General features: G+C 45.7%; 1 protein-coding gene across 12 annotated transcripts in view; it reads right to left on the reverse strand.

Moving 5' to 3' along the window:
- The window catches only part of YEATS2 (YEATS domain containing 2), a 47,856-nt gene extending 26,806 nt beyond the window's left edge, over window positions 1-21,050 (reverse strand). For 2 of the 12 annotated variants that reach the window (XM_072933211.1, XM_072933210.1), the window contains exons 1-11: window positions 20,108-20,773; window positions 16,980-17,077; window positions 16,788-16,880; window positions 13,529-13,771; window positions 11,256-11,371; window positions 9,910-10,071; window positions 8,169-8,280; window positions 6,649-6,693; window positions 5,447-5,633; window positions 3,598-3,837; window positions 1,572-1,730 (exon numbers count right to left, since the gene is read on the reverse strand). In XM_072933211.1, the coding sequence (XP_072789312.1) occupies window positions 1,572-1,730; window positions 3,598-3,837; window positions 5,447-5,633; window positions 6,649-6,693; window positions 8,169-8,280; window positions 9,910-10,071; window positions 11,256-11,371; window positions 13,529-13,771; window positions 16,788-16,880; window positions 16,980-17,077; window positions 20,108-20,207 (1,555 nt within the window). In that variant the 5' untranslated portion in view covers window positions 20,208-20,773. Of the gene's footprint in view, window positions 1-1,571; window positions 1,731-3,597; window positions 3,838-5,446; window positions 5,634-6,648; window positions 6,694-8,168; window positions 8,281-9,909; window positions 10,072-11,255; window positions 11,372-13,528; window positions 13,772-16,787; window positions 16,881-16,979; window positions 17,078-20,107; window positions 20,779-20,918 lie in introns of those variants that run through there. The other 10 variants (XM_072933208.1, XR_012057324.1, XM_072933209.1 and 7 more) reach the window with 10 other exon arrangements.
- Window positions 21,051-21,145: the final 95 nt, after the last annotated feature.

The raw sequence follows: 21,145 nt of genomic DNA on the forward strand, positions 1-21,145 counted from the left end.
ACAGAGTATGAAGATCTCACCCCTTTTCTTAAATACAATCTGCAGCCTTATCAAAAGTGCCCCAGTGACCTTTTTCTGTAATACAAATTATGCTCAGTCCAGCCTGGTTCCTGTTGCCAAAAAGTCAGTTCCACAGACCCTCCTGCACCTTCACACAGGGTCTGCTGAAGAGATTTCACAACTAAGTTGTTTGGGGAGGTGAGGGTATCAATTTTCTGCTCTGCCACTAATGTGATCTGACTTGTGCCGGATACAGGGGAGGCACAGCAGCCCAGGGAGGGAGAGGCAGCAAGCAGTCTCTGCCAGGCCACCCTGTACATCTCCACTGTGGTGGGAAACTTCAGCTTCAACAATAACTGCACTTTAACTGCACTAACACTTGTACATCCCAACGATCTGGTGCATCTGCACATCCTATCCTCCATGTACAAACATCTATTAGAACCCAAAAGTTACCCAAACCATGATAGACCACTTAGGCAGAGAAGACAGTCAGGCTCGAGGTGAAGAAACAGAAAATAAGAGGCAGAAATCCCCCAACTAATCAAAAAAAAAAACAACCCATTAATCAAACCCTATTGGTGAAACAGCATCAGTGTTACCAAGAAAACTCAAAACATACTTAAACTCAAATACTGCTAAACAATTCCTACCAATTACCCTACCAATTCCCTCTGCGATGACATTCAAATGAATGTGACAGCTGTATTCCCTCAGATAAAGGGAGGAAGATCCAACAAAAAGAATTTTTGTGTTTTCCAACCATGTCCAGCAAAGTTTGTGTTCCATGGATGCTGCACTCCCTCACTTGGCCCTGGGCATCCTGCTGTGATGCTGGGAAGCACACACATACACAAACAAGTGTGTTTTAAAATGGACAGCAGTTCTTGGCCATATATCACAACAAACAAATGACTTCTGAGGGACCTTTCCTCCACCCCAACACAAACATTACTGACTGATTCCTCTATCCATCAGCTGTGTCCTGCACTTCAGCCCTTCCTGTGATTCCTTCTTCACCACTGAGGGAATCCAGTGAAGAGGAATCCAAACCAGCTGGAGTTGGACCTGCTAGAAGCCGAGGGCAGTAACAAAATCAAGCATGGCTGTTCTCCTGGTAACCAGGATCTCTGCATTTCAACACATCTGCTGTGCCCCACACTGGGACCTAAGACTGATCTGCCAGTGACTACCACCTCTCCATGCTCTTTGTCACACCCACACCAGCACTGTTACCCAACCACCTGTGCACTCCTTCTGTCTAAAGCTGTGCAACACAGTCTGCACCACTCTCTGCCCTTCCCCTGTCACCTGCAAAGAACAGGCTCTCTTTGAAGAGGTGTCTGTGACCTGAGTTTGGCTTCACACTGTGCTGTTTCCTGCACAATGTTCAAGCCTGAGATACCCTCAGCCACGCACACAGGCCAGCTGTGCACACCTTCCCCTTTCTCTGCTGGGCACACTTCCACCTCCACGAGCTGAAACGCTGCAGTTGTGCTGATCATTCTGAAGGGAGAACAAACCTGTACAGGTGAGACTAAGCCACTGCCTTCTGTGGTCACACTACACACCTGAGCTTGTGGCTGCTGCTCCAACCGTCTGTCCAGGCTTGTCCACAATAAGATAGGGGTTATTGAGGACTGAGCTGGCAGAGCCTTGCTTCATGTGCACCGGAGTGGACGTTGGGGTACGAGGTAGCGGAGATGGACTAGGGGTCGATATTGGAGAACCTTAAGAAAAAAAGTCCAATGCTTCTACCTTGTAAATGTTGTCAGAACATAAAAACATGGCAATAGCAGCACTTTTGAAAATGGCTTAGAAAATGAGCGTTTTTTTGAGGATGCATTTCTCAGCCTGAGTGAGGTCACGGGACTTGGAGAAGGAAAGAGACAGAAGGAAAGGAAAAGGCACATAAAGCACTATGGCTCATACCTAATCTGGACATGCTCTGCCTATCAGGACAAGCAGGGCTCAAAGGGAACTTGAGAAGCCACCTGGTTCACCCCTGAATCCTGAGGGGTACATCATTCTCACTGCCAAGACCAGTGCACCCAAGAGATGGAGAAAAAGAGCTGAGCTGTCTTGCCCTTGTGCAGCCCAAGGTACAGGCACTGAAGAGTGGGAACCAAGGAGTTCCCCTAATAAGGTTGTGTGGAACAGCCTCAGGCAGCAGGAACAACCAGGTCCCCTCACTGCTCTGGTCCCTTCACTACTCTCACTACAGCAGAAACCCTGGAAATCAATCTGTAAATGGGCAGCTTCTGGGTAACATGGGCAGGAAAGAGAGAAACTGGAGAAGAAAAAAGCTGCATGAATAGGTAAACAAGAAATTCAGAGAAAAGGACTGGCAAAGAAGTGATCAGAGAAAAGACACAGCAGCAAACACCAAGCTTCACCTGCATTTTAATCTACTTTCTTGGCAGTTATTGACAGAACATAAATGGTCATCAAATAAAATCCCCATGTTTTATAAACTGCTTTGAAATCTAAAAGGGGCAACTCTTCTCAGCAGACAGCAGAAGCTTTGAAAAATGTTTAGCAGGGAAACATTTAAATAGCAAAGAACAACAAAGAAGAGTCCAAGGACTTTAGGAAAGATAGGATGGCCCCCTAATTCCTGCTTTCTAGGAAGCTTTGGGAAAAGATCAAGAGAAGAGCTTATAAACAAAGCACAAAGCACTTGGCATAGGTTCAAGTGTAAATCAACCTGAATAAAGTTTTAAGATGTCGAGGAACAATATTGAAATTTAATTAAAAACTAAAACCAAAACAAAACAACAAACCAGACACACTTCAAGAAAATTATCTGGGAGCAGATCACCAGAAATCACATGTACTGATAGTTGGTGCTTCATCCTCTCCTCCCTGAACACCAGAAAACAAAAAGCTGCACCAGGTCACCTTGCAGCTTCACAGCATGTGCCATGGTAAGCTGTACATTAACACTTTCTGATGTAAAATATCAGAAAGTGACTGGTACCACACCCAGGCAGGGAAGGGACAAGTGAAATGAGCAAAGCAGCACTTTGCCCGTGTTTGGTTTAGAAGCTGTCACACTGCCCACTGCAGCCAGCTAGCAATTTAATCCAACACAGGGTGGACTTCTGGAAGACAAGACCAGAGCTGCTCCATCTGATGCAATATGGCAAGCACAAGAGGGTGTATTTGAGTCTGCAAGGTTAAAACTAATTATTTGCTCAGTAATCAAGGAAAAAAAATCTTCTTCATCCGTCCCAGCTGTATGAAAGCAATGGGGAGATGAATGGACTCTCCCCACATACAAAATATTCCACATGGAAGATGTGTTTTTGCCTGGGCATTTCTGTGGGCAGCAGTCCATTTCAAGACTATCTATTTCACACTTAAAATCGTTCAAGAATAGGGAGAGAACAGCTCTCATCCTGCTTTTCATCTGTTGCGAACCGTTATTTTTTTTTTCATTGAAACTAAGCGTGCTTAGCTCCTTATTCTAGAGTTTCCTACTGTCTGATGCTCAAAGACTGGCAGAAAACCAAGGGAAGGACACAGAACAAGTCCAACTGGTTCACTCTCCTGTTCTCCAAGGGGAGGCACTCGGGTAAGTAAACTAACATTCACCTGATACAATCTTGCAACTCATGGTGATAGGCTGGAAGGATTTTCCTGGTGACTCTGCAGGGCTTGGACTCTGACCTTGAGGCACTATTTTACAGCTAGCTGCAATGGGTTGAAAGGCTGAATTTCCATGAGAGCCAAAGGCAACTTTCTGTGTGGCTAACTTGGTGGGAGTCCGTTCTATGGCGGATGGCAGGGAATAAAACGCGGCATGTCTTTCGGTGTCAGCATTCCCAGAGAATCCTGATCAAAACAGGGAAAAGAACAGAAATACTTCTTAGGCTGACACATCTGATTCCTTACTGTGCTTCTCTACACAAGCATAACCCAGGTATGACAAACATATTCTTGAAGGAAAGAAGGAAGGAAAAAGCAACTGGTGGGAAGCATTGAATGGGGAGAAAGTGAGGGAGGGGATTACTCCTGCACCGGCCTGTTGGATCTGCTGGACAAGAAGGAAAAATGATGCCATGCACAGCCTGTTCAGCTGTGACAGGTCATCAGCCACTTCTTACACATTTCCTTGGAATGCCCTTCCACTGCCCAAAAGCTGCTGCTACTTCCAAGTGTCCTTGGTTAGGGCTCCACAGGACCAAGGCTGGATCTCCTTTGCAGAGAATCTCGCAGTGAATTTTTTGGAGTAAGAGCCCAGGAGACCAGAGACTGCCTTTTGAGCTGGGCTATGGAATCCACTTTATTTGGTGTTCAAGGACATCAATTAACCTGGAGATGCTGAGAGAAGCCACTGGCTGTCAGTATAAAAAGGAAGTACTTCCTTCCTGTTGGCTGTAGCACTGCTCACCTAAAGATGCTATAAATCTTCCCGTTTGAATAAAAAAACCTGTGTGTTTAAAATTTGGTTGTGTTTGTCCTTTTTTGGCCACAACAAAAGACCACATTTTAACAGCAGACATCCTTCTTGCTGAGCCTGAACACCACCAATGGCACCACAGAGCCTATCAGGAAGCACAACCATGCATGGCACCAGCTTACAGCCACTCCTTGAACACAGGAATGAGGGAATAAATCGAGAAAAGCATCAGCCCATGCAGCATCTGACACTATTTTGAAATTTAACGTGGCTGTATCCAGAAGGTTTCTCACAGCAGAGTTTTCTGGTACCAAGAGTACCAGAAAACAAAGCTAAATGCCACCAAGGCATAGCTCTTCCTATTTGACACAAACTACAAATCCCACGGGGCCAGCACTGCCTGTTCCAGGCAATCCAAATCCCAAGGCCTCAACTGCTGCCCCACTGTAATGGATCCTGACTTTCCTGACCTCTCATGGGAAGGGGAAAATAAGACCCCAAAGTGCAGAGATGCCACTGTCCCTCAGACCAACACACACAACTTCTTCACTCTCTATTCTCCACAGTACAGTAATTACAGATACCAAGGGATTTTTGTTCCCTCACAGTCAGCTCATGTTAGGCACTAACATATATAACTGAACACACCACTAGACCAATTCCTCAAATGTATACACAGTGTCCAAAGCATTCAGAAACCTAAAATCCCCTCTGAAAATAGTCTGCCAAAGCCAAAACTACAACTGCTATTTAACCAGCTTTTTCCCAAGTGCATCTGCCTTTCCTTATTCACTACGTTTTATCAGAACAGAGCCTGTTCAACAAACTTCAGATTAAAAGACACAAACAAAACCAAAGCAAAGCCCAAAACCAAATAATCTATAACAATTTCTGAACCACATTTCAGAGCACATTAAGGAAAATATGATCTGGGGTGAGGTAGCACGGGCAACCCTTAAGGCATAAGAGCAATTAAGAGGAGGCATCCAGCAGAGCTAAAGTTCCAAGAACTTGCATTTCACTGACACCCATTTGCTTTACCTTTGTCCACAGAAGCATCTGGGCTGGAGTCCCTCAACTGTTTGATTGGTGAAGAAGCTTTGACTGGTGCTGGGATATTCAGTGGCAGTGATAAAGATGTAGGAACATCAGAAAGGTCAGACTCTGAAGACTGGGAGAAGAGATACTCCTCACCAAGGGAATGCCTGTGAAGCTCCACATCCACTACCTTCCATAAACAGCAGACAGGACATTAGTATTTAGTAGCTTGGTAAAGATATAAAAACCAAAACCAACTATGCCTTTTTATTTTAATGCCTAAAAACCTCTCTCTTTGTTTCCCCCAACTCTATATAACATTTCCATTCATTTAAGGGACAATTCCCAAAGGTCCAGAAGTACTTGAGCTATAACAAAAATCTTACAACATTGAAGCCCCACAGTAAAACACATCTTGGTCCATGGGGAAATCTGAACTGTAAACACTGGAAGGATATTGAAGCCCAGCTCTAAGCAACCCACTAAAGAAAGGACTGCACCTCCCTGTAGGGACAGGCACAAAACTGAAGCCTGCCTTTTCTGGTAAGGCCTTGAGAAATACCCCACATGATCTACTCTTCAAAAGTGTTCTTTAATAACAGTAGACATTTCACATTAATGTTTTCTCCACAAACTGAAAAGCTGAAGTAATGCAATTTAACCATAAAAATTTCCACTCACTACAGTACAAGGGGAAAAGAGCATCAAGAATACTTTAAAAATTTAGCAAACTATGGATCATTAATTAATTAATTTCAAGAGTTCATTTTCCATTAAAGTCCTGAATCTTGACAGATACAGAAACTTAGAAGTACTTAATATACTGAAAAATTTCAACAGAATAGTTGGGTGATCTCTTGAGCTTAAATTCTTTATGTGTAAGCTCTGCAGCAGATCAGAATACAAATCAGAACATTTTGTACCAAAAGCTTCACAAAGCAATAAAATGTAAAGCTCCAGCACAAGTCAAGTTCTTTATGAAGGAAGAGCTGGAAACAGTCTCCCCTGATCCAAGAAGGAGGAAAAATGACTGTTGTCATGAATCGTGACAAGGTGTCATAATCCTTTCATTCAACAAGCAAGAAAAATCCACATTCTAGAAATTGTGAAATCAAATGGGTCTGACTCTGTGCTTATCCCCACGCATCTTTTCTTTTTAAACATCTTGAAGGGAATCAAATCCATCCCATAACCCTCTGACTCACCGTTTCTGCACCAAGTGTCTGTAGGCCTGTGTAGGTCCTGTCCAGCTGGAAAAGACAATACAATATTTTAGCCAGGGCAAAGCATTATATTAACTAGAATTTACAACATAAATTGTTTGAAAGAAATCTCAACCTATGCAAGGTGAGCAGCAGTGCATCCAGTATTCTGAGGCCGTAAGGTCAGAAATCTGTGTGCTCTGATAAGTGCCCTCCCTCTCTTCTGCAAAAAATTCAGCCATGACCCAAGGCTCACACTAAAGTGGAAAGGAGTAAAAAAGTTGAAGGAAATGAGATTGTTGAGGGAATATTTCCATCTAAGAGGAGTCCTCAAGCAGTGTCTTTTATTCCTGATGTCAATATAAGGAAACAGTAATGAGAAATACTCTGAGCTTTCAACTGACCAGCACAAAGGCTGTGTTTACACTATAGTTTTTGATTAAGTGTTCACACCAAGCCATCAGCTGATAAAGAGGCATAACATCCCAGAGGCACCTGTTAAGACACCTGTAGAAGCAGCTGTGTTTGAGAGGTGTAGGATGTGCCAGAGCTCAGAGGCACAAGGGGTGCCAGGCAGACAGGAGAGCTCAGCTCACTCTACATCCTCACAGCAGCCACAGGCTCAGTGTGAGAACAGCAAGATTTGCTGATCTGAACTCCTGCAGGCCATGGACTGGCTCAGTTTTCTTCTGTAGGCGAGTTTCCTTCACCATACATCACCGTGTTACTAATTTCTCCCCAAGTCCCATCTCCCCAAATATCTTTTACTCACCATCTACATTACATGTCCCTAAGCTGCAGGGGAATATTTTCAATCTCCTCTACTGTCTATATTTAGGGTTGCAATGAAGTATCTTATTTAGCAGGAAATTCATCAATGCAGGCAGAGTTCAAATAAAATTAATGCTGCTCAAAGAAAGAGGAGACTAACCCAGCTCAGGACTTAAGTCCACTAATGCCAGGAACTACTAATTAAAAGGAAAACGAGCAATGGCCTAGTTTTCCAGGACTGCTGGATACTAGAAATCCCAAGTGCTGCAGGGGTGAATGAGTTGGAAAAGGGAGCTCTCTTCAAAGGGAATAGGGAATCTCAGCCCTTCCTGCCCACTCTAACAACAAAGATTAGCTGATGTGTGCCTGTGCTGAAGGAACAGAACAGACATGGCAGCCACTCTTTCAGCAGAAAGACAGACCTGAAGTACCCTGTTAGGTTAAAGCCAATAAAAACATGATAAAAATCTCAAATTCTAGGGAAAAAGCCAGGTAAGTACTGCTGCTCTGAGCACATTCAGCTGCAGCTGCTGCAAGGCTGGGTTCTCTCCTACTGCATCAACTCCATACAGCCAAGGTAAGAGGCTTTCCTGGATCTATTTCAGTTCTCCAGCTCAACTATTCATGTGAAAATAACCACCAGGACACTCATAACACAGAGAGGCAAAAGCACATACACAAGCAGAGCCTCCTCTAGATTATGCATGAGAGCTCATTTAAATGCCTTTCTCTGAAGTAATTAGTTCAAATACCTTCAAATTGTGTATGATATCAATCCTTTTGTTCTGGCTATCCTTGAAGTGTATCTGCACTCTCACTGGGAATTCTCCCCAGCCTCTCCTGGTCAGGTGAAACGGAGGTTCTCTGGAAACAAATGGTGATTACATTTTGGTGCAGAAGTGGTACAGCTTTCACCTCCCTCATTTTCAGAAAGCTAAAGCCTGTTTTTCTGTCAACTAATGCTATCATCAGGTCTGCTATTCACCACAGAGAGAGTGTAATCATAGCAATGAGAATTTTATGGCTTTGGACAGCTGAAAAGACACTTTAACTTTACACAAGGGGACGGGGAAGAAAATGGTAAAGCACTGTTGGATGAAACATGTGGGAAACAAGTGCATTTTTAAAAAGAAGCCAAAAATGGGCTGTGCTATGTCAAATGAAAAACACTTGGTTAAAAAAAACCCAAGTCAGGCTCACTGCAAGGTGAGCTACCAATGCAGCATTTTGCAATCACTGCCTGCTGCTCCCCTGCAAAAAGGCACATGCCTCATCTAACACCAACAATACAACACAGGGACAACAAGGAAAAGTTAATAACTGTCATTCTCCAAGCTGAAAAAGAAGGATCTGTAACATTTACTTCTGTATTTCAGCTTGTTATTGTAAATGTAAATATGGTTTCTTCACCAGAAAAAACTGCAAGAGGTTTAAGGGCAATTTTTAGTCCAAAACAATAATGTTCACTACAATGAATGTGACTGTAACACCAGGAATCTATTAACCAAATGGGATTAAAACAGAAGATAACCAGCACTGACAACTGAGAAAGGCACGCAAAGAGAGTAATCAAGTGTAATTTGATATGTTACAGAAGAAATACAGCAGAGTTTGCTTCTGTCCTGCTCAGGGTTGTCTTCCCAGAAACATTACTGAACTATACCAACACTTCTTATCTCAGGTAAATCTTCCTGGAGTTGCCTTTCAGTAGTTTAATTTTGCCATAATTAAGTTGCCATTCTGAACCTAAGCAGCCCTCCCCACACCCCTCCCCCAAGAGGCAGCTGAACATCTTGTGGAGAAAAATTTATTTGGGAAGACACCAACTATTTTAAAGGCATCCTCCCTCAGTCTTGTCCAAGGAAGAAGGATGGAAGACTGACAGGGCCCTTCCCAAGAGAGAACCTACCCCCACCAGGGTCACAGCTTGGAAAAAGGTGTGGGGTACAGGTCTGGGAGAGAACAGGGAAGCTGTCCTTTTTCTGCAGCACCAGCACCATTACAGTGATGGGAGTCTTCAGGGCATGAAGCCAATGCCACTGATCTCACACCATGGAGAAATATTTTGGAGTGGGATATTTATGCCCAAACACACATGTAGCATTGAAAATACGGGCAAATCAGATTTTGGAGATTCCTCTTTCTTTTGCACACTGAAATAGATGGGTGGTAGAAACCCTTCGTTTCGCATCAGAAGCCTAACCTGAGCAGCAGATAGTGTATGTAACATATACAGGAGCAGCAAGAAATGCAACAACTGAATGTTTTTCCTCAGAAGGAAACGAAAAAATACCCCAAGCCAACAAATCTGTTCAGCACATTTCCTACATAAAAAACCTCATTTATTTTTACTACTATTTTGGAGTAAGCCAAGTTAAGCCAGAGGTTAAATACACACATGGAGTATGAAACCAGGAAAAGAAGTTGTTAATTGGCACTGTAAGCCTGGCAAGCATGAAGACTGGAATAGTGACTGAAATAATTCCTTATTACCTCACTTCTACCAGGTCATTAGGTTTGTAACTGGGGTGGAGGAAGAACCAAACTTTCTTGACAAAATGATTTATGCTGGGTTCTCTCCGAGAGCCTCGGACGTACACCATCCACTTATGGGTTGACTGATCATTTTCTTCTCTCTTGTCAGGGGGAATGTACCTGGCAAAGAAATTAAATAACAAACACAAGATAAAAATCCCAAATAGACAAATACTGCAAAAAGTATTTTGGGAAAGATTATGCAAAAAAATTGAGGATGTTAAAATGCCTGTGGGAACCTTGCCCCCTGTACATTTCTGCTCATTTGTCCTTAGTCTGACAGTTCATCCATGAACAGATACAGGTCCCATAATCTGTTCCAAGCTTCTAACACATTTTGTCTGTGTTTCCCTGTTTTAATGCACAACTGCCATATGACATTCACCCATTCAAACATTTGGCTTTTAAAGAAGAAGATTTAATTTTAACATTCTACTACTGTCAAATTCCTTATCCTGTCCTATTCTAAACTATCAGGAAGCGAAACCACAGCAGAACACATCATCAAAAACTCTGCTACTATAAAAACAAAAAAATACAATTCTTACAATTTTTAAAGCAACTTCAGGCAATACTTAGTTCTGGGTCCAGCCCTAGGTAGATTTTCATGGAGCAATCCTGACTGTAAGTTTTGTCAGCAAATGTTCGAGATATTCTGTGCAAAAGACTGACTTGAGTAGATCAAGGATGGAGAGGTAAAACCTGGAACTGTCCAGTTTCCTAAAACTAATGCCTTTCTTCACTAATTTCCTTGAAGATCAAAAGTTATACATATTTACCTGTCTTCTTCTTTTAAATATAAATAAAAACAGTATGAAATAATTTATTTAGACTATTCTAAACTTGCACAATTTTCTTTATTGTGGTTGGTGGTGCCTTGTTCTCTTGGGGTTTTTCTTCTGTTTAAAAGACCCCCACATTGTGCTCATGGCCACACTGAATTAGGCAACTAATTCAATTAGCCAACACACTCAATTAGGACAACTTGTTTTTCTAAATTTTCCAAGGAAAACTTCTGACTTCTGCCTGATCAACAAAGGCTGAAAGACTCCCCTTGAGGGAAAGAGATCTCAAAACCTCTGCACACATATAAATTTATAAATAAAATAACTAATAAAACACCTGTTCCTTCCACAAAAAAACTTATGCTGAGACCAGAAGAGGGCTGCCTTGGGTACAGTGATTATTTGAGGGCAATAGCTCATATTGTGACAGCCTAGCAATTTCATTTGTCTCCTAATTGTAACTTTCTATTCAATTTAATCCTGAAATAAAGGCGCATCCCTCAGGCTCTGGATACTAACTTGGAGACGTTGCCAACCACAATCGTTTTCTTCACATAAAGTCGTGAAGTTTCATCATTTGACAGTCCGGCATTTCGTTGTCCTGGTTTTTGAGAGCTTGAAACACCCGAACTGTCCTGAGGGTAGGGGAAGAAAAAAAAGGCAAACAAAAACCCAAACATTCCTCTTAAACATCATTTTGTTTGGTGCTAGAAAAGTAAGGTGTTGTTAAAAAAAAAAAAAAACAAACCAAAAGCCTGCGTAAATGAAAGATCAACAAGGAATCATCCCTAAAAATTTCTCTCTAGGCACATTTAAGCAACTTAGGCATGTGACATGCTATCCTCCCTGGCCAAGAACACACTGCATGCCTTAACTGAGCAGACGTGGTGTGACATCCCATGAAGCTGAGCCATTACTTCAGCCTGGGCTTCAAAAGCACTGCCCCTGCACTATCTGAAATAAAACCAGGCATGGCTAGAATGGCATTATGTTGGTCACTAACCAGGAACAAAGCTCAACCACCCATGAGTGGGGGCTGAAAATCAGAATCTTTCCCATTCCCAGCCTCTGCTGCTCTGAGGGACTCTGGTGCTGCCTCACAGTGAAGAATCGAGGCTGGGTTTGAGGCAGGAATTCAGCTCCAGCTGAGCAGGGAGAGCAGCCATAACCTGTCACTGCCATCCAGGTAAAACCCACAGACCCACAGCCACAGCTTGGCATAATAAATCAGCCACCCTGTAACACAACCCCAGCTATCAAGCAGTGGCCAAGACTCCCAGCACAATGATCTGACCACCCACTGTGCCAACACAAGTAGAAGTGTTCTTTGTATAGGACTGAGAGGCTTTTCTACAACTCTGCTGGATGAAGTGTCTGGCTGGAGAGTAAGGGACTGCCACCTTGAGTGACCACAGAGCAGCCCAGAGGATGCACTCTGAGCACCTGCCAGAGGAAGGTCAGTGGGAGGCACTGGATTCACTGAGGAACCATTCCCCCTCCTCCACTAATTCAGGGGTGCCTCAAAGTGGAGCAAGGAGTCACAGAAGGCTGGGATGGCTCCTGCTCCTCATCACTCCCTCAGCCTCCTCTGCACTGGTCAAAGATGTACCAGTGTGCAATGTACCCAAGCAATACAACTGCTCTATCCATCTATGCCCCCAGCACAGAAACAAGTTCTATTGGTCTGGTGGTTTACAGCATAGGTGGGTCCACATTCTGTGTGGCTCATCTGCCTTCTCTCCAGACCCAAGGCAGAGTGACAGTAAACTGCAGCCCTGCTATCAAGGAGGGCTGTCATGCAGCTTAATGTAGGCAAAATCACGGCTCTTTCTGCCATCTATTAGTGCAACTTATTCAGCTGCAGACTGCAGTCATATTCACTGAGATATACCCACCCCTGGCTGCACTCCTCTGGCAGGCCTGACCACTTAAAGGAACTGAAAGGAAACTGAAGAGTTTCACCTCATTTCACCTGCAGACACTGAGTGAGCCTCCCCAGTGGAGCTACCTGCAGCCAACAGGTGAAGCATTTGTGTGGCTGCACAAAGAGCCACAAAGGGAGGGACTGACCAGGTCAAAAATAAGCCCCCAAAAAGCATGAGGGAATACTAACAGAACATATTTTCACTTGGGTAAGACCGGCTCCATTAAGCAAATGGTGGTTATGCACAACAGCAAGCAGCACCATCAAGAGGAAAAGCAATTCTCTCCTGTATGGTCCCAAATTGTGCACCCAGGCTCTACCAACTCAGGCTGCCAGGGCGAGCTAATCCAAACAGTGTTACTGTCTGCACTACAGGCTGCTGAGGAGGCCAGACCCCTCCAGCTGATCAACTGCCCTGAGCAATGCAGTCCCCATGGGCACCGAGAGCCAGGCAGCAGCATTACTCCTGAAAACACTGCTGGCAAGGACAGACATTGCTCTCCTCTGCAGGCTCTACCCTCCCAACCTGACTTCCAGCCCTACAGCAAAGCCCAAGCTCAGGCTGGGAAGCACCTCCTTCCCCAGGGGCCACGGCCGAGGCTGGCAGAGCTGTGCTGACCCCACGGCTCTCCCCGGCCTGCTGAGCTCCTGTGGGCAGGACTGAGGTAAGAGGAGGTACCCACGTTACAGACACTTCAGGTGGCCTCACAGCAAAGCCAGGCTGAGGGAGTGGGAGCAAGCGGTTGGAGAGGGCAAGAAACACATCTTCAGCAAGGTGGGTGAAAACATGAAGAGCTCCTGGTGCCAGCACCGAGTCCTCAGAGCACACACCTCCAACAACTTGATCACCACTCGAGTTTTACTTTACCCGGCCAGCATTTCTGCTCTGTCTCTGGTCCAGGCTGTTTGTCAGCCGCTCCTCGGCGTCCAAGCTGCCATTGTCCTTGTCCAGGAGAAAGTCATTGTGCTGGGAGAGCGAGTCGCTCTCTGAGTGGTTGGCAGAGGGAGTGTCTGAGCCCTGGTTAGCTGGAGACGAAGATCTCGAGGGAGATTCCAAGAACTTCTTGATTGAAGGGTGATTAAGAATTGTTGCGTCGCACGATCTGGTCCCCTGCAATGAAGAGGTCAGGAAGATCTGGCCACTATTTCCCCAGGAAGATCTGGCCACTATTTCCCCAGGAAGATCTGGCCACTATTTCCCCAGGAAGATCTGGCCACTATTTCCCCACAGCCCAGATAAAAACAAAGCTGCATCAGGAGAGAAAATGTCAATGAATGAAGAAAGAGCAAATATTTAATCAGCTGCCCTGCAGGAAAAACAGATGCTGTGGAAGATAAAAGCTTAAAAGGGCTCTACAGAAACAGTACCCCAAATGGAATCTGTTCCTTCACACCTTTTGATCTCAGAAACACACTGGGTTTTGGAAGGGAGGACTGCAGCCTACTCAACTACCTAAAACATCCCTTTGAAAACAACTTCTTCCTGCACAGCCACCTCCAGTCTCACCACACACAGGAAGGTCACAGCTGCCCAGCTCTTGCAGGCAAGCAGGGTAGGTAAGCACATCAGGCTCTTCAGCTTTGATACTCATTGGCAGCTTTGTCAACGCCTATGAGGCAAGCTACACCCTGTCTGCTCCCAAAGCTTAGCAGGGGATAAGTAAAAATGTGTTTAGGCATGCTTCCAACCTTTCCTCAAAACAGATATCTTAGCTAATCTTAGATCCTCCTAAACCTGCAAGGGGGAGAACAGGGCAGGCAAGTGTTTACATCTCTCTTGTTTTTTTCATTACCATGACAAAGGCCCTTCTTTTTCTCTTGCATTTGCTTTTTACTTCCTAAGTAGAAGGAAACGTCCATCAACTCAAAACAAGTGTCCCCTGGCCACTTCTCGACCCAGGCACCAGACCTCCCTGTCACTTTGGTTTGACAATGAACCAAGCCAGCAGGAACACCCCTGTGCAGCAGCAGAGCACTGACAGCCTCCCTTCAGCTCCTGCAGCCACAGCTCAAGGAGGCTCCTTCCCTGCCCAAACCACCTGCATCAGTCAGGCCAGAACAATTATTCATGGGGCATGTCAAAAAGGAAAACAAATCAAGAAACTGACTTGGGATCCATTTGTTGCTTTGTTTGTTTTGTTACTGGTTTTGTTTGTTTTTCTCCCCCTTTACAGTTTTATTTTTAATCCACACTAAGTTCCCTGATTCAGAATTCTGTCAGCCTGATTGAGGGGGAGGCAGACAGCAGCATCACTACAGAGCAGAACTGCCCTTGAGAGGTGGTAGCAAGAGTGAAGCTACAAACACTGTCCCACCTTGGCCTCTGAAGGAGCATTCCAGAACTTCCTTTCCAACTGTCCATTACATGCAGGAGCAGAGCAACTACCAACTCTCAGTTACCAGCTTGGGAGAGTTAAAGCCATTTATCCAAGGGCAGGGACACACACACAGCCTTTCCAAAAAACCCCTAAGTCCAAACCAAACACATCTCCTGTTGTTTTACCTCTAGTCAAGTAAAATGACCAACATCTTGTCCAATAATTTGTGGGAAAACATAATAAAGCACAATCATGAGGAATCCCAAGCCTCAAAATTCAGTAGCATTGGGTTTGAGAACTGTTTAAATTTCTTAGAACAGGTCAGGAACTTGCAAATCATCTTCCCAGAAGTTCTGAATTAAACTACAAAGACTCCTATTCTACCAGAAGCAGAAACAAGACAATCTTTCACTGCCTGGTCAAACATACACAAGCCACAATTAAAAACAGACAACAAAGAAAACTGAAATCAGCAACAATTTCAAAATAAAGGAAAAACTCATTTAATCTGTGTGCAAATCAGGACTTTGAAAAAAAAAAAATGCAATCTAAGATACAGCCATAAACTCATAAAAACTAGTGGAAAACTAAATAAAGCAAGGAGGCACCAGTAAGTTTTGTGAACACCTCAAAACAACTACAGAATATATTTTTTCTGGAAAGTGTGAAAATCACCAGGGAAAAAAGCAAACACTCTGCATGGCAGAACAAGGAACAGCACAGCTCCTGCAGACACATGATGACAATGGACAAAGGCACTTACAAAGATTAGAACTTAGGTCACATTCTTCAGCTGCCTACACAAAAATTAAAGGGGACAGAGAGATCTCCAAACCTCCCAAGGCCACCACAACCTTTTCAAACTCCAGTTGCTCAACTCAACTTCAGAGAGGGAAAAACAAGCTGAACCTTTTTGTTTTTACCTCACTCCAAGTCCTTTGAAAAGCACAAGAGGAAAACCAGGAGCAGCATTGAGAGCAAGTGCTTGGAAGAGAAATCCTTATGGGACTAGAGTGAAACTCATGTATGCAGCAGCCATCTACAGCTTCCAAAAACCACTGGAAATCAGATCAACTTGAACTGGAAAGATGGTAACAAAATGCCTACATTGGTAATGAACTACATGTCATTTGGGACTCTGTACAGTCATGAACACCCTGCAATTAGCAGACATTAAGGGCAGAGTGCTCAGAACTGGGGTTTAACTAACAGGGTTTGAGGTTTTTTAATCTTGTGAATTTTTAATCACTCTGTGATATCTCCCTGATTTATCTCCTGCTTTACTGCTGCCATCAGTCTGTTCACCAACCATTAACAGACTGACTGCCAGGGTAAAGGGAAGATGGTTTCACAGCACTGCCCAACTCTCAAGCAATCTTGAAATCTTTATTATTTTTCTTTTTTCCTGAAAAGTCCCAAAATGCATCTGCTGCCACTCTCCTCCTGTGAAACAGGAAAACATATTCCACACTTTTCATGGCTTTGCAAGGACAAACTGTGCAGTGTCTGAGAAAAAAGACAGTGCTCTCAGGGAAAAACTGAGGAGGAAAGAAAATGCAGAGTATTTCAGAAACCAGAACCAGGGGCTGCTGAACAACTTTGCAACTCTTCTTGAAGACTCCTCTTTGCCAGGACCCAGCAGATGATGCAAAGGTCTCCTCTCCCACTGCCAACCCACCTGCAGTTTGAATTCCACTATTTCATTCAATCACATCTTAACACCAAACATCAGCTGAACAGCCACTGAAACTCTACACCTTCCTTTGCAAAGACTCCCTGAAGTCTTGTTATTCCCAAAGTAGTTTTTACCTCTCCAGCTTTGAGGAGGCCAGCAGAGGCATAATAGTTAGCCACAATGCAGGCACGCAGCTTGTCCATCATCCTCCTGGCTTCAATCAGGCGCTGCAGAAAGGAAACACAGAGTAATGGTCAGCACTGCAGCAATCCCCCATGCCCCAAACACCAAGACCTCGGGTATTTATAAGAAAAAAACCTTTATACCTGATCTATAACTTCAATTTCATGTTCTTTACTCTTCATTTCGACGGCAAACTGTTCCTTTATAATGGTCTCAATCTTCTGCACAGTAACATCTCGAGCTGTACAAGGCCACACATGGAAAATAAAGGAGGAAGTATTTACATTTCTATTTTTGAGGCTCCATTTGAAAACAGAAAGATCAGAAATCACTACAGAGGGAGAAGTGAAGGGATAGTAAGTTCAACACACAGACACACATAAAGGGAAGGATCATTTTCCTCCAAAAAAAAAAAAAGTTATGTCTTAACAAAAACCACATGTATCTTTAAAAGCCAGCTTATGTGGAGAGCTATTTTTCCCTTTTTAGGTCTGAGATGGAAAGTAACAGAAAATGGGAAGAACAGGGCCAGTTTGTTTACTTCTGCCCCAGTAAAGCTGTAAACAGTAAAAGGAAAACTCCACGGTGCTGGCCCAGCACAGGCACCGTTGCGACTCCGCCGGAGCGAGCTGGAACACCACGGACGTTCTTCTGCTCTCCTTGGCCAGAGCCACATCCAGGAGATTTACACACCTCACACAGCAAGAACCAAGCAAACTCGTATTTATACAGCCCTGGCACGAAGCGCAGCCTGCTCTGGAGTGCCTACAAGCTGTTTATTACTCACAAAGGAAACTACATTATCTAAAGCTGGTCTACCTCTTACAAAATCCTCTTCCAGCACAGCAGACAAAAAAATGTAGCCTTTCAGCAGGAGTTTAGTGACCTTGGTGGAAAGTATGTAGTTTAGGATTTCAAACTGTGCAAATACCTTTCAGCAAACTAGTGGCTAAGAATGGAATTGGCATATTACCATGTTTTTCTAGGATATGTATAAACATAACTATTCTTTTTGCTCTACACCTACTGTAGACTTGAATATCACCCTTCATTTTAGGGCACCTCCATTACACCAAGGGGTTTCAAACAACTGTTTTCAGCAAATTCTAAGTCAGAACCTGGCAAAGCAGGAACTACACTTCTAGAAGAAAGCCTGGAAAAGGTGCTCCAGCCTGTGTCAGTAATGGAGTGACCCCACAATAAAGCAGATCAGCAAAAGTCTGGTTTTCCCTGGAAAAATCTCACATTGTTTCTACATGAAATAGGAGGCAACAGCACAAAGACTTTGGCTTAAGCTTCAGAGGAAGCATATGTCCTCCTAAAAAGTACAGATCTGTTTGAAGAGGTTTCTAATATCACCAGGGAGAAGTGAAATGAAAGCAAGTCAAAGCTTTGCTGGTATCTTCCAGATAGCACAGATCACTTTACTGTCTGATCAGGTACCTACAACAGGAGTGAGGCAACTGATGCCTCTATATGCAACAGGGGTATCCTAAATAATTTTCTTTCCTTCCACATACATATATACACACAGGCATATATATATAGGTGTATATATATATATATATATATATATGTTTGTGTGTGTGTGTATAGTTCAAGCCTACATTAAAACACAATTATGGTTGAATCTGCATTTGAGTAAGGCAAATTAAAAACCAGAGGGATATAATTTACCTCCAGCCATGAACCCATGATGAGGAAATTCTCATGTAAGGCTATATGCTTAAAATAAACAAAACAGATTAAGGCATGAGAGGTATGGTTCAGAGAGTGACAACTGCATCTCCTTCCAAGGCTAAAGCCATGCCACAGCAGCATCATGATGATTCAAACACTTTAGGATTTGTGGTTATATTACAGAGGCTTTTAAGAATACTTTATATTCATTTTTTCCCAGCTTAGTGTCAACCACAATACCTCATTAAGACCATGATAGTGAACTTTGTGTAGTTAAGGAATTCTAGTATCGAGAGCTGGAGATCTTCCATGAAAAGAATCAAATTTGGAGGAATCTCCTGAAAGCAAAGTTCACTTTGGCAAGGACAGTTTTGCAAGGCCCTGAGACTCTGCCTGCTCATCATTAAGACCTTCTGAAAAGTTGTTTCAGATTTAAAACCTGCCTGCAGCCCCTGGGACATGCCAGAACTGAGGGTGGTGGCTTCTGGCAGCCAGGCAGGGCAGGCAGCTGGGAGTGGTGACAAGGGCAGCTCCAGCACAGCTGCACCAGGCCCCCACCGGCAGGGCCCCTGCCCCACGTGGCAGAAGGACCTGCCCAGCAACACACCCGACCCAGAGCTCAGCCTCCTCAGACCTGTCCAGCTGTACAGCATCCTCCAAAACTTCACCCACTAAGCCATCCTCTGTCACTCTCCAACTGGCAGCTCTATTCCTGGATCTTTTTCAGAGCACACAGCCAGCCTCAGTTTTCTCACCTCCCTGTTTGTCAGCTCTTCCCATCGAAATCCTCTCTCACTAGCTGTGCTATGCCAAAAATCACTAGCCTACTCCCTGCCCCCGGGGCAAGCAGCTCTCCTCTCATTTGCCCAGAGAGACTGCAACCTGTCCCAGGCACTGTGCCAACAGACTGGTTCCCAAAGCAAGCGTACCCAAGCGTGCCAAATGCAAACCTACTCATCCAGCTACTTGCTCCACTACACTTCTTTATCCACCTTTCCTTCAGTCATGCTCCTGTTCCTCCTCTCTTGCACGTTTCAAAGCCCCTTCCTTCTCCCTAAATTATCCTTTCTACACTTCATCAAAGACGCTTCCTTCTGCTTCATCTGCCAGCTCGTGCAAACACTTGTCATCTTCCAACAGCCAGAGCATGCACTGCAGGGCTGTGCATCTCTTTTACCCTGCAGGGTCACGGATTTTTTTTTCTCCTCCCCACGCTTGTATTGTGACCTCTATCCCCCAAAATGTAAACAACCTGCCAATCTTTCCCAGAGCACACTTCAGCCACAGAACAAATACACAGGCTGGATAACAACTCAGCATGGGAAGATGGACTGTAACTACTTTAGGAACCAACGGGAATCAAAGTGCTGAACTAAAGTGCTGGACAGCTTGTGCTCCATCTCCTGTCATGCACAAAGGCTGCACCCTCACACCTTACTTCTGGTTCAGATAGCAGGACGGGAGGACTGATCTTCATTTGGCTACACAGAGGTATCACCACCTGCCTTGCTCAACATCTGTCCTTTGCCCCTAACACCTTTCCCTGACCGGTTTACAGACAACATGGAATTTCCAATTCCACAGCTCCTACCTGACTGTTCGGCTGCTTTGTGCCGCTTGCTGGGATGTGTGATGGTGATCTCCTCATAGTCGGGGTCCTTCTCTGCGAGCACTCTCTTGATCCCAGACATGTTCTCTACTCCACTAGCAGGAAAAATAAAAGTATTAACCTTTCCCACAGCGACTGTCAGGGCAGGCTTCAACCTCTCACCATGTGGAGGCCTGTGGTGCCCCCCTCAAAAGAGAAGGGGCACCTCTCTAGTGGGGACAGTGATCATGGCACAGGCTCACAGCTGAGAGCTGGTTCTGTTCCGCACAGCCCAGGAGCTTCAAATGCCTCCTGCCGCCTGTGGCTCCCCAGAGCCGGGGTGCCCACAGCCCCGGCGGAGCTGCAGTGGCCGAGCCCCGTGCCCCGGGCAAAGGGCTGCAAAGGGCCCCGTGAGCCCAGGAGAGCGGGGCTCCCCACACAGCACCGCCGTTCAAAAGGGGAATGCTGCGGGGTCACACACCGGCTGTGCCTCGCCCGGAACGGCTCAACCCGAGCCACGACCCTGCCGTGAGGGGGCAGCGAGCACCCCCGAGGCGGGAACGCAGCGGGGCTCGACCCGCAGGCGTGAGGCGGCGCGGAGGCCCCCGCGGGGGCGGTGCCGGTGCCGGTGCCGGGGTGCCCCGGGCGCGGAGGGCGGAGCGCTGCCCGCGGCCGGTCCCACGTGCGGGGCGCCGCTCCCCTCCCCCGCCGCGCACACAAAGCCGCCGCCGCGGCCGCGCGCTTTCTCCGCGCTCCGCCCGCCCCGCCGCTCACCGCGCTCTGAGCCCGGCCCGGCCCGGCCCGGCCCCGCCGCCTGCACCGGCCGCCCCCGCCCGCCGCGCCGCCCGGGGCGCTCAGCGCCGACCCCCGCCGGGCCGTCCCGCCGCCGTCACCGCCGCCGCCATCAGCGCAGGGCCGAGCGCCGCCCGTCACGGCCGGGGCGGGCCCGCGCAGGCGGGCAGCGCACCGGGGGCGGGGCGGCCGCGGGCAGGTGCCGCCTCACGGCCGGGCCGGGCCGGGCCGCGCACCGGGAGCGCCCTC

The sequence above is a fragment of the Taeniopygia guttata genome, chromosome 9 (assembly GCF_048771995.1).
Source record: "Taeniopygia guttata chromosome 9, bTaeGut7.mat, whole genome shotgun sequence".
Taxonomy (NCBI): domain Eukaryota; kingdom Metazoa; phylum Chordata; class Aves; order Passeriformes; family Estrildidae; genus Taeniopygia; species Taeniopygia guttata.